General features: G+C 44.1%; 1 protein-coding gene across 6 annotated transcripts in view; it reads right to left on the reverse strand.

The window, feature by feature from the left end:
- Window positions 1-14,299, reverse strand: part of LOC111162297 (NSE1 homolog, SMC5-SMC6 complex component) — a 71,353-nt gene that overhangs the window by 24,080 nt on the left and 32,974 nt on the right. For all 6 annotated transcript variants that reach the window (XM_022526610.1, XM_022526609.1, XM_022526612.1 and 3 more), the window contains exon 2: window positions 9,720-9,866. In XM_022526610.1, the coding sequence (XP_022382318.1) occupies window positions 9,720-9,866 (147 nt within the window). The remainder of the gene's footprint in view (window positions 1-9,719; window positions 9,867-14,299) is intronic.

Genomic DNA, 14,299 nt, shown 5'->3' on the forward strand with positions numbered 1-14,299 from the left:
CCAGCAGGAGAAGAGAAAGAATAAAAATCAAAGCAGAAATCAATGAAATAGAAACAAACAAACAAACAAACAAACAAAAAAAAACAGTAGGACAAATCAACAAAACTAGGACCTGGTTCTTTGAAAGAATTAATGAGATTTATAAACCCTTGGCCGGACTTATCAAAAAGAAAAGAGAAAGGACCCAAATTAATAAAATCATGAATGAAAGAGGAGAGATCACAGCCAAAACCAAAGAAATACAAACAATGATAAGAACATATTATGAGCAACTATACGGCAGCAAATTTGACAATCTGGAAGAAATGGATACATTCCTAGAGACATATAAACTACCAAAATTGAACCAGGAAGAAATAGAAAACCTGAACATACCCATAACCAGTAAGGAGATTGAAGCAGTATCAAAAATCTCCCAACAATAAAGAGCCCAGGGTAAGATGGCTTCCCAGGGGAATTCTACCGAACATTTAAAGAAGAATTCATACCTATTCTCCTAAAACTGTTCCAAAAAATAGAAATGGAAGGAACACTTCCAAACTCATTTTATGAGGCCAGCATTAGCTTGATGCCCAAACCAGACAAAGACCCCATCAAAAAGGAGAATTACAGACCAATATGTTTGATGAACACAGATGCAAAAATTCTCACTAGCCAACAGGATCCAATAGTACATTAAAAGGATTATTCACCACGACCAAGTGGGATTTATTCTTGGGCTGCAAGGTTAGTTCAACATCTGCAAATCAATCAATGGGATACAATACATTAATAAAAGAAAGAACGAGAACCATATGATACTCTCAATAGATGCTGAAAAAGCATTTGACAAAGTACAGCATCCTTTCTTGCTCAAAACTCTTCACAGCATAGGGATAGAGGGTGCATACCTCAATATCATCAAAGCCATCTATGAAAAACCCACAGCGAGTATCATTCTCAATGGGAAAAAACTGAGGACTTTTCCCCTAAAGTCAGGAATATGGCAGGGATGTCCACTATCACCACTGCTATTCAACATAGTACTAGAAGTCCTAGCCTCAGCAATCGAACAGCAAAGAGAAATAAAAGGCATCTGAATTGGCAAAGATGAAGTCAAACTCTCACTCTTTGCAGATGACATGATACTTTATGTGGAAAACCCAAAAGACCCCACCCCAAAACTGCTAGAACTCATTCAGGAATTCATTAAAGTGTCAGGATATAAAATCAATGCACAGAAATCAGTTGCATTTCTATACACCAACAACAAGACAGAAGAAAGAGAAATTAAGGTTTCAATCTCATTTACAATTGCACCCAAAACCATAAGATACCTAGGAATAAACCTAACCAAAGAGGCAAAGAATCTGTACTCAGAAAACTATGAAATACTCATAAAAGAAACTGAGGAAGACACAAAGAAATGGAAAAACGTTCTATGCTCATGGATTGGAAGAACAAATATTGTGAAAATATCTACACTACCTAGAGCAATCTACACATTTAATGTGATCCCTATCAAAATACCATCAGTCTTTTTCAAAGAAATGGAACAAATAATCCTAAAATTTATATGGAACCAGAAAAGACCCCGAATAGCCAGAGGAATATTGAAAAAGAAAACCAAAGTTGGTGGCAACACAATCGCAGACTTCAAACTCTATTACAAAGCTGTCATCATCAAGACAGTATGGTACTAGCACAAAAACAGACACACAGATTAATGGAACAGATAGAGAGCCCAGAAATGGACCCTCAACTCTATGGCCAACTAATCTTCAATAAAGCAGGAAAAGAATGGCCAGTGGAAAAAAGACAGTCTCTTCAACAAATGGTGTTGGGAAAATTGATAGCCACATGCAGAAAAATGAAACTGGACCATTTCCTTACACCACACACAAAAATAGACTCAAAATGGATGAAAGACCTCAATGTGAGACAGGAATCCATCCAAATCCTTGAGGAGAACACAGGCAGCAAACTCTTCGACCTCAGCCGCAGCAACTTCTTCCTATAAACATCACCAAAGGCAAGGGAGGCAAGGGCAAAAATGAACTATTGGGATTTCATCAAGATCAAAAGCTTTTGCACAGCAAAGAAACAGTCAACAAAACCAAAAGACAACTGACAGAACGGGAGAAGATATTCGCAAATGACATATCAGATAAAGGGCTAGCATCCAAAATCTATAAAGAACTTATTAAACTGAACAGCCAAAGAACAAATAATCCAATCAAGAAATGGGCAGAAGACATGAACAGACATTTCTGCAAAGAAGACATCCAGATGGCCAACAGACACATAAAAAAGTGATCAACATCACTCGGCATCAGGGAAATACCAATCAAAACCACAGTGAGATACCACCTCATGCCAGTCAGAATGGCTAAAATTAACAAGTCAGGAAATGACAGGTGTTGGCAAGGATGCAGAGAAAGGAGAACCCTCTTACACCATTGGTGGGAATGCAAGCTGGTGCAGCCACTCTGGAAAACAGTATGGAGGTTCCTCAAAAAGTTGAAAATAGAGCTACCCTATGACCCAGCAATCGCACTACTGGGTATTTACCCCAAAGATACAAATGTAGTGATCAGAAGCGGCACGTGCACCCAAATGTTTATAGCAGCAATGTCCACAATAGCCAAACAATGGAAAGAACCTAGATGTCCATCAACAGATGAATGGATAAAGAAGATGTGGTCTATATATACAATGGAATACTATGCAGCCATCAAAAGAAACGAAATCTTGCCATTTGCAACAACATGGATGGATGGAACTAGAGGGCTGAGCGAAATAAATCAATCAGAGAAAGACAATTATTATATGATCTCTCTGATAGGAGGAATCTGAGAGGCAAGGCCGGGGGTCGTGGGGGGTAGGGAGGGAAAAAATGAAACAACATGGGATCAGGAGGGAGACAAACCATACGAGATTCTTAATCTCAGGAATAAACTGAGGGTTGCTGGGGGGTGGGGGGAGAGGTTGGGGGGCTGGGTTATGGACACTGAGGAGGGTATGTGCTATGGTGAATGCTGTGAAATGTGTAAGCCTGATAATTCACAGACCTGTTCCCCTGCGGCAAATAATACATTATATGTTAATACACAGGAAGACAGGAAAAGAAAAAGAAAAAGGAAAAGAGAAAAAGAAAATGAGAAAGAAAAAGAAAAGAAAGAGGGGGGAGGAGGGAGGGAGGAGGGAGGGAGGGAGGGAGGGAAGTTTTTCATTCTGACGTCCAATTTATCAACTTTTACGGATCACATCTTTGTGTTATATCAAAGAAATCTTTGCCTAACCTAAGGTCACAAAGGTTTTCTCCTACATTTTCTTCTAGAAGTGTTATAGCTTTGGGTTTTACACTGAAGTCTATGATTCATTTTGAGTTAATTTTTGTATATGGTGCAAAGCACGGTTTGAGGTTCATTTTTTAAAATATAAGGTGTCCGGGGCACTTCTGGTTGGTAGAGCACACAACTCTTGATCTCAGGGTTGTGAGTTGAAGCCCCTAGTTGGGTATAGGGATTGCTTAAAAATAAAATCTTAAAAAAAAAAAGGGGGGGGGGATGCCTGGGTGGCTCAGTTGGTAAAGTGTCTGCCTTCAGCTCAGGGCATAATCTCAGGGTCCTGGGATCCAGTCCCGCAGAGGCTCCTTGTTCAGCAAGGAGCCTGCTTCTCCTTCTGCTTGCCACTCCCCCTGCTTATACTCGCTTATGCTCTCTCTCTCTGACAAATAAATAAAATGTCAAATAAAAAATTTAAAAAAAAATAAAATAAAATAAAATAAAGTGTATCCAATTATTCCAGCATCATTTTTTGAAAAGATTATCTCTTTTGAACTGCCTTTACATTTCTGTCAAAACTTAGCTGTCCATCTATGTATGGGTTTATTTCTAGACTCTCTGTTCTATTCCATTCATCTAGGAGTTTATCTTTATGTCAATACCACACTATCTGGATAGGGTAGCTACATCATACGTCTTAAGATCAGGTTGCTCTTAATTTACTTTAATTACTCAGTGTTAATCCTCCAAGCTTGATTGTCATTTTCGAAATAGTTTTGGTTTTTCTAGGTCCTTTGCCCTTCCACGTGAATTTCAGAATCAGTTTGTCAATTTCGACAAAAAGCCCTGCTGGGATTGGATGGGGATTCAGTTGAATCTTTGGATCCATTTGAGAATAGATATCTTAACTATATTGAGTTTTTCAGCCCAAGAACATGGTACATCTCTCCATTGATTTAGATCTTCTTTGACCTCTCTCAGCAATATTTTGTACATTTCAGTGTACAGGGCTTACAAAGTCTCATCACATTTATTTCTAAGTATTTCATATTTTTGATGCTATTATGAACAGTGCTTTTTATTTTTTTTAAAGATTTTATTTATTTATTTGACCGACAGAGATCACAAGCAGGCAGAGAGGCAGGCAGAGAGAGAGGGGGAAGCAGGCTCCCCGCCGAGCAGAGAGCCCGATGCGGGGCTCGATTCCAGGACCCTGGAACCATGACCCAAGTCGAAGGCAGAGGCTTTAACCCACTGAACCACCCAGGTGCCCCTGAATAGTGCTTTTTAAAACCAACTTTTGATGACTCACTGTGAGCATACAGAAATACAGTGGACTTCTGGAGATTGATCCTGTATCCTGCCACTTCTCTAAACCCACATATTAGTTCTAGTAGCTTTTTCAAAGATCCATCAGATTTTCTACATGGATGATCATGTCTTTCAATAGTTCTAATTTTTCCTTTCCAAACTGAATGCCTTTAATTTTTTTTTTCTTGCCTAAGTGCACTGGCAAGAACAAATGATTAGAATGGACATTCTTGTCTTGCTCCTGATATTAGGGTAAAGTATTCAGTCTTCACAGTGAAGCTGGTTAGCTGTAGGTTTCACACAGACCCTCTCTATTGGGTTAAAAAAAATCTGCCTTCCTTCATTCCCTTGCTGAGGGATTTTACTGAGGATAGACATTAAATTTTTCTAACTCTGGGCAGATACTCATTGAGTCCTCTCTCCTGCTCTAAGGCATGACGTCCTGGAAATCTGCATCTTCCCTCAACCCTTCAGATCTCCAGTTTCCTGTGTGAAACTTCTGGTGCACCATGCCAGAGTAGATACCAGATTTTGTCAAATGCTTCTTTTGCACTACTGAGATGACCATATGATTTTTCTTAGTTTGCTAATGTGGTAAACTACACAGACCGATTTTCAACTATTAAACCAACCCTGCATTCCTGGGCTAAACCCCACTTTGGTCATATCACATTATTCTTTCCATGTACGGTTGGATTAGATTTGCTCAAATTGTGTACAGGGATCCTTCTGCATTCACGAAGGATCTTAGTCTTTAGATGTCTCTCCTTGCAATGTCTTTGTCTGGTTTTGGTATCAGGATGATGCAAGCCTCAAAGAATGAGTTGGGAAGTGTTCCCTCTTTTCAATTTTCTAGGAGTGGGTGGAACCGACAGCCCTTCTCCCTTCGACGCTTGGTAGAACTGCCCAGCGAAGCCACTGTACCTGTACCTGTGAACACCAGGCACCGATTCTCTCTTAATCCTTTGAACTTCATCTTTGCCTGGCCTTGGACTGCTCCCTGTATATCTGCTCTTAGCTGGATCCCTGCCAGGGAGCCAGGGGGAGGTGGCCGACTCCAGCTCTCTGTGCACCTCTTCTCCTGCTCTGACCTGCAAACGCCTTTGTCTCTCTGAGCTCTCATCCCCCATCCCCTCGGCTCAGACAGCCTGTTTAGCTCTGCCTGGGTTTCCCCTCTGCCATAGCCTGAAAACTTTCAGGGCAGTGACCTGAGGCAGCTGTAGTGCTCATTCTGTTTTTGCCTGTGGTAGAAAAAACATATTTGGGGGGTGCCTGGGTGGCTCAGTGGGTTAAAGCCTCTGCCTTCGGCTCGGGTCATGATCCCAGGGCCTGGGATCAAGCCCCATGTCGGGCTCTCTGCTCAGTGGGGAGCCTGCTTCCCTTCTTCTCTCTCTCTGCCTGCCTCTCTGCCTACTTGTGAACTCTGTCTGTCAAATAAATAAATAAAATCTTTAAAAAAAAAAAAACATATTTGGAAAAAGAAAAAAAAAAGATACTTGGTTGTCATCCCTGATTCCTGGCACAGAGCTCCTAAAAACCTTGGAATTTCCTGAGTGACAAGGGTGACAGAAGTGTTTTGTTCTAATGAGGCAACTCTTGACAGGTCCTTAAAGAACTTCAGGATGGGGAGGGCTGGTTTCCAGAAAGACCGAGCCTTGACTAGAAGCTTAGAACTTTCAGCCCCATCCCCAACTCTGGGAAGGGCAGAGGGTCTACTTACAGAGTTAATCACCAATGGCCAATGATTTAGTCAATCATGAATGTGTAATGAAAGCCTCCCCAAACCCCCAAAGGATGGCATCCGGAGATCCACTGGGATGGTGAACACATCAAGGTACTGGGAGGATGCAGCACCCAGAAAGGTGCTCCCCCTGCCCCCCATCCCCTGCCCTATGCACCTCTCCCCTCGGGCTATTCCTGAGCTGTATCCTTTATATAGGCCAGCAATGTGAGTCAAGGGTTTCCTGAGTTCTGTGAGCCATCCTAGCAAATTACTGAAACTCAGGGGCAGGCCAGAAGACTTAATTTATAGCCAGTTGGGTCGGAAGTACTGGAGGCCCGGACCTGAGACAGGCCTCCAAAGTGGGGGCAGCCTGGTGGGGCTGAACGCCTTTAACTGTGGGATCTGACGCCAACTCCAGGTAAACAGTCCGAATTGAGCTGTTACTGGTCATCCAGTGAGCGGGCAGAGACCCGCAGAGGAGGTACGGGGAAAGGCAACACTCGGGGGGGCGGGGAAGCTTCACTGCCTGTCTCTCAAGGATTCACTGCCCTTCCCTGACTCATGCCCACTGTGTCATCTATTTTTAGTTGTTTCAGATAGGAAGGCCAATTGGTCCCTGTTACTTGACCTTGGTCAAAAGTGGAAATCCTCAAATGCAAGTCTTCTTAACCAGCCCCCCTTGGCTTCCTGTACCTACTTCCATCAAGAGAGGCTTAGATGAGAATCACAGGATTCTGTGCCTGCAGGATTCGTGAAACCCAAGGCAAAGCAAAAGCTTTGTCTCAGTGTCCCCAGTCCCCAGCACAGGAGCCTGGCCCCCATGAGGCCATGGCAAGATGAGGACTGCAGGCACGCTCACAGGCTCCAGCTCACCACCTCGGGTGCCCTCCGAGAGCACACAGGCCCTCAGTGCCACTCAGAGAGCCCAGGCCCGAGGCCTTACACCAGCATGTCGCAACAAAACCTAAACTCTCACTAGCCCAGAGACCTGGGGAATTTGCTTCCAGCTTCATGACGGTAAGAGGAGCTGGAACCAGAGCCCAGAACAGAAAGCACGTTCGAGAAGCCAGACAAAAGGCCCTGGGAAACTGCAATCAGAATAACGACAGACTCAATTACTCCTCTGTTTCATAATTCTCTCAGAAGCTGAATACATTTCCAGTTGGTAAAGGGGACTTTCCTGGGCATCTCTTCCAAAGACAGATTAATGATGTTAGGTCTTATAAGTATTTACTTAATTTGAGATCACTTCTTTCCATCACTTCTCATTTTAAAATCTCTAAAATAACAATAATGCTTGAGAAAAAGCCTTTTTAGTTTTAGATGAAGGGTAGGGGAAAACAAACTCCCGCTCTACCCTGATTACCCCTAGCCATAACCGTACCTTGATATCTTGATGCACAGATACGGCACATAAAGTGCGAAGAATAAATTAATTCCTAGATATATTCTACAGGACTTTCCTAAATTAGGTCATAATAACTTTAAAGGTCAAGCAAAGGCAAAAACACTTTCATTCTTAGTACTAAGGCACCATGTGGCTCCTTGCAGTGAGCTACAAAACTTCCCCATTAGCATGAAAGCCCACATTTAGGACTTACATGAGAAACTGAAGGGGAGGAGGACTGAGCGGCCATGTAGATCATAGACTAAGAAAAACATTCTGATGCCCTTCACTGGAGCATTCTGAGGGGGAGGCTGAAAGCGCTATTGTGCTCTTCAAGGAGCAAGGGCAGCTAGCCTGGCAGGTGTAAGACTCCTTTCCCATAAAGGAGGCCCTTACCAAAGACCTCTATCCAAGCCAATGCACACAAGTAGAGCAGATATGTTTTCACCAGAAGGACGGTTTCCCGGCACAGCACTAATTATGTCCCGTTCCTGTTTCAAGCCCTTCCAGACATCTGCGCTGTCCCCAGTATTAAGTATGAAAGAAACCCCATTACTCTGCTGCACATACTGTGGGCTCTTTCTGATCTGTAAACCCACACATCTTTTGTTGCCATCTGTTCCCACACATCGTGTGTTCCTGTCAGGGGTTTCCCGAAGTATGTCGGGGTAGGTCCACAGAGTTTGGATACCTGGGATTAAACAAGGTTCAGCAGGTTTCCTTACTGTAGGAAAGCGCCAGGCCGCCAATGGGGCTTCTCCACACGCAGCCCTTCTTCTCAAGGGCCTCCACCTGTAACCTGGCGCCCCACACACACCTCTCCTCACCCCTGCTGCCTGGCTCACCTCTGTGTGCTTTCCCCTCTTCTTTTGAAAATTGAAAGCACAGAAAAACAAAAGCACAGCATAAATGAACACCTGTATTCCCGCTCACAGGCAGCGGCGATCATCAGACCACACTATGAATGCCTCGTTTGCTTCAAGTCTTTTCTTGAATAAAAGAACAACATACGGTAAAGATGACAGTGTGCTCTGATTTCTCCCCAAAGCCAAGCGCTTCACAAGTGTGTTCCATATCCTTCCGGTCCACTCTTATGTTTTTTACATGCAGTTGTATGTATTCACGAACAATAAATATCGTTAAAGCTGGGCCGCACCTGGGTGGCCTTAGGCTCAGGCCATGATCCCAGGGTCCTGGGATCAAGCTTCCTGCTCAGCAGGGAGCCTGCTTCTCCCTCTCCCTCTTCCCTCCTCTGGCCCGTCCCATGCTCTCTCTCTTAAGTAAGGTCTGTAAAAAAACATCGTGAAGTTTTACAAAAAGCTTAACGCAGAGACATCATACAGTAAGCAGAATTTACCCACTTTGTCCCTCAACAGGGATCTACCCACACTGATATTCGACGAAGCCCAAGCCACCAATGCTGATTTCCCTGACCTGCCATCACTGATCCTGTTGTTTCTGCTACGACTTCCTGTTACTGGCAACTCAGCCAGGCCCGGTCTCTCGATGCTTCGTGTGTCCTATCTTACCTCCTGTCTCAGCAGCCCACTGAGAAGGCGCTCCAAATGCCCACAGCCGGCCAGGGCAGGGCGGCACGGTCTCCGGGTCTGGCTGAGTCCCAGGCTACGCTCTGACCCACTGTGCAAAGCGGCCCTCTTACCACCGACAGCCAAATGAGCAGCTTCCGCGGGCCCTGGCACTTTGTATGCACCTTGTCTCTCAATCCTCTGAACCCCCACTACGGTGTCGAGGATGATGAACTGTCCTCACTAGAGAGATGAAGACACTCAGGATGGAGAAGATGCTGGCGCCTTGGCATAAGTGCCAACTATTCGGGTTCAAAGTCCAAATTCTCATCCCCTAGGCTAACTGTCAGATTTACGTAAAAAAATAAAAAGGAAAGGGTTGAAGATGAGATGAGAAACACAACCCGGGCTGGCGTGAGACTGTGTAAGTGGGGCGTACCACTTGGCCGCCTCATCCCTGAGCGCATGGCTCTGGGGCATCTCATGACCCGGGAGACGATACTCACGGTCATGGACCCGATAGCAGTGCTTCTGCAGCCGCCGAACGTCCCACTCCTCCAGCACGCCGTGAGTCATCAGCAACTGCAGGAATCGCCGGTGGACGTCGGTCATGACACCGGCCCTCCTAGGACCGCCCTGTGTGTGCGAAGGAGCTAAGAAAAGAAGCAGATGAAACCCAGTCACCTCAGAGAGCTCCGAAAGCCAAGTTCTGCGTTGTGTACTAACTGACATTCACGACTAAATACTTGTTGTAGTTCTCGAGCTCAAGGGCATCCTGCTGAATGGCCCAAAAGGAAAAGGACACGGGTCAGGGGCAAGCCGACTAGCACCAGCAGGTGGGGAGAAGCGTGGCTTCTGGAGCCAGCCAGGACGCTGGCACCCAGCCTGTGCTACCACGTGAAGTGGGTGAAACCGGGCAACCGGACCTCCGTGTGCTTCGGTCTCTGATCTATGAGACTAAGGACAGCAACGGCCTCCACGGACGTACTCCACCGATTACACAGTAACAGCCAGGTAATACACTAAACACTACGTAAGCGTTAGCTCTATTTACTTCTAGACCATTCTGGGTCTGAAACTCAGTCCAGCCACTTAGCAGATTGAAGGCCTTGGCTAAAGTCCACTGGGGCCCCATTTTCTCACGCTCAACTCAGAACAGCATTCGCTGCCTAAAGAACTGCTAGTAAGTGCTGAACCAGGACTAGTTTCCTTCTCCTCTCCCAAACCACTAATGAAACAACTGTCACCGTGGGGTGCTTTTTCAATCTCTTGCTCTCTACTAACACATTATCTTTCCACAAACCACAAAGATCAGGGCTGATAAAAAGCATTGCACAAGTCCTGATCAAAGAGCCCGCTCTTGCCACGGAGAGGTGGCACCGTGCGGAGGCAAAGAGCATGGGCTGAGCAATGGGCAGGTGGTGTTGAGACGCCTGTTTGCCAGACCTGCTCAATCTCGAGAATCAGAGAACCTGTGCGTGGAAAAATAGAGATTCCCGGGGCCCTGATTCTGGAGGTTCAGACTGCCAAGGGGCCTGGAATTCTGAGGGTTTGACATTCACTTCAGGCGACGCCGCCATCTGACAAGAAAATCACTGTTCCCTTCGGCAGATACAGCACGAAAACACTTCTAACTAACAAGCTTCATCTCTCTTGGCCTCAGTCTTTTCAGCTACAAGATGGGGCTAACAAAAAACTATCTTTAAGACAGAAGATGCCATTTAAATGAGATATGACTATGCTGGAGGTTGCCAAGGAGCTTGCACCTAGGACACACACACAAAGGTTAGCTGCTGCTCACTGTTCTTTTTAAACAGCACATCAACTGGACCTCAGGGGTGGGAAGGCACACAAGCTCAGGGCCAGCTTCTCCGACTGCCTGCTAGCTATCTTCAAGAACAGCTCAGCAGTGATTCAACCTAAGTTGGGCTCATCTTCTCCTTGCCCCATCCTCAATCCCTTTCTTCGCCGGAGTCCTTTTCACGAGTCTTCTGGTTTGGGAGGAGGAGTCCACGCAGTCACACAAACACCACAGGCCCAAGCGTCCAACTCTCATCCTCTTCCCCCCAACCCCCACCCTCGGATCCAGCCAGTCACCATGTCCTGCCAAAGTTAACTTCCTATCACTAGGAGCAGCAACATTAAATCCAACAGCAAATTAAATCCAGAAAAAGTTAAAGAAAGTCAATAATAAAGAGCCAAAAACAATGAAATTAATGTACATTTGAATTCAACAAAACCAAAATTTTTCTTTGGAAAAAAAACATAACAAAAGCAACCAACCTCTGACAAGATTTTCTGAGAGAAGACTGAAAAATAAACACTATTTGGAATGAAAAGGGGGAACTAGTTGAAGATACAAACATATTTTTAAAAAAGACTTAAACAACCTAACAATAGTCTGAAGTTGTAAATATACGCAGAGTTATGGGAAATCCATTTAAAACCAACTAAAGAGGGCACCTTTAAAAAAAAATTAAAAAAAAAAAACAACTAAAGAATTATCTGAAAACTAACAAGTTTTTTAAAGACTTTATTTATTTATTTGACAGACAGAGATCACAAGTAGGCAGAGAGGCAGGCAGAGAGAGAGGAAGGGAAGCAGACTCCCCGCTGAGCAGAGAGCCCGATGTGGGGCTCGATCCCAGGACCCTGGGATCATGACCTGAGCCGAAGGCAGAGGCTTTAACCCACTGAGCCACCCAGGTGCCCCAGAAAACTAACAAGTTTTATAACCACTGAAGACCTTCTGTGGGAAGTCCATCTTCCCACAAAGAAAACTTCAGATCCAGATGGTTTTATCAAGAAGCCCCGCCAAACATTCTGGAAGCAAGTGATTTCAAATGTCAATGTCACAAAACTATCCCAGGACCTACAGAAAAGCAAACCCTCCCCAAATCATCTGATAAGGCTGACGTCAGTTGGGCATTAAAACCTGGGGCGCCTCGATGGCTCAGTGGGTTAAGCCTCTGCCTTCGGCTCAGGTCATGATCACAGGGTCCTGGGATCGAGCCCCACATCGGGCTCTCTGCTCAGCAGGGAGCCTGCTTCCTCCTCTCTCTGTGCCTGCCTCTCTGCCTACTTGTGATCTCTCTCTCTCTCTCTCTCTCTCTGTTAAATAAAGAAATAAAAAATCTTAAAAAAAATTAAATTAAAAAAAAAAAAAACCCCGACCGAGGCTTCAAATGAAAGGAAAATAAAAAGGCCAGTATCTTGCAGAAACACAGCTCCGGGGGTCCAAAGCAAAACATTAATCGGATCTAGCAACACAGAAAGACGACTTCATGGTGACCAGTTGGGGTTATCCCCTCAATGGCTTAAGATCTGAGAATCAATTGAATGTCATATGTCAATAATATCTCAATAAAGCTGGAAAAAAAATCAGTGTGATTACCACATTAACAGAATACAGAATAAAAGCCTATAATCATCTTAACAGATTCAGAAACTATGATTAAATTTAACAGTTACTCATACTAAATACTTTGAATTGAAGGAAACTTCCTTTATTTACTAAGTGCTATCTACAAAAACCTATGGTGAACATAATACTTAAGGGTGGCCTATTGAAAGCAATCACTTTCAAACCCAAATTGATCCAATGCAACTGAACCCATGCAATTCGGATCAAAATCCCCATAGGCTGGGTGCATCTGGGTGTAATTTGACAAGACGATTCCAACATTTGCATGGACACGTAAAGGCAAAACAGCAAAGCCATTCGGGGAGAAGATAAAGACAGGAGGACTTGTCCTACCAGGTAGCGACTTATTTTAAAGCTAGAGTAATGAATAATGTACGATAATACTACAGACATGGACCAAATAAGAGCAGGGGGACAGCACAGAGAGAACCCAGACACAGAAATGCACACAGGTATGGTTATTCAACAGGTTGGAGAAACGGAACTCCAGCTCAAAGCAAGCTTTTCAATAAAAGATGCCAGAACAACAGATCACCCTACAGGAAAAAAACAGAGAACTCGACCTTCACCTCACACTAGGCACAAAAATCTTTTTGAGCAGTAAGGTCGTAAGAAAGAAAACACTATAAAACATTGGGCGACAATACAGAACATTCTTTATGAGCCAAAGGCAGGGAAGGATAGCTTTAAAAGATAGAATAATAAAAATAATAATGATACAAAAAGCACAAACCATAAAGGAATATACTGATACACGTGACTTTGTTAACATTAAGAACTTCTGTTCACCCAAAATACTTCAGAGTGGGAGAGAGAGAAGACAAGCTACAAACTGGACAGCATCTGAAACTGAAGCCACAGAAGATTCGTACTCAGAAGAGGTAATGAGTTCCTACAAATCAGTAAGGGGAAGACAAACGTCAAGAGAAAAATCAGCCACAGAAATTTTCAAAGAGGATGCACAAATGGTTCATAAGTATATTAAAACGGCTCCGTCTTGATGTCATCAGGCAAATGAATATTCAAATCCCAGTGACCAATGTTTACTCATCACCAGATCGGCAAAAAGTTCTAAAGAACGGCCTGGGCTAAAACTCACCCACAGCTGGTGGAGTGTAAACGCGTACAAACCACCCAGACTGGTCAGTCTTACTCGCAAATGTGGGTATCCCCAGAAATCCACTATTCTGTATACAATTTAGAGAAACTTTTCTACATCTGCTCCAGGAAATAGGTTTATAAACACACCATGTGGCAGTAAAAATCTGGCAAGAGTGTCCACGACCATCAGTTGAGGAATGCCTACGGAAAGCGTTTATAATTAAACCGTGGAATTCAAAATTTCAAGGAAGCAATGAGGGGGATGTAGAGCTACTCACATCACCTTGGACACATGTCATATACGTAATGTGACGCAAAAACAAAGGCAAATATATATATGACGATCCTATATAAAATTCACAACCTAGCAAAACCGTATGTAGCAGTCATTACAGACACATAGTAAAAACCGCAAAGAAAAACAAGGGAATGAGTAACACGATACTCAGGGCACTGAGTCATCTTTGGTGAGGGGAAGAAAGAATTCAGCGGGGGCTTTCAGGGTATGATAATGTTCTATTTCTTAACTTGATGATGCGTATATGGGTGTTCCTTTGATTT

Source organism: Enhydra lutris, unplaced genomic scaffold, assembly GCF_002288905.1.
Source record: "Enhydra lutris kenyoni isolate GAN:26980312 unplaced genomic scaffold, ASM228890v2 scaffoldscaffold90, whole genome shotgun sequence".
Classification (NCBI taxonomy): domain Eukaryota; kingdom Metazoa; phylum Chordata; class Mammalia; order Carnivora; family Mustelidae; genus Enhydra; species Enhydra lutris.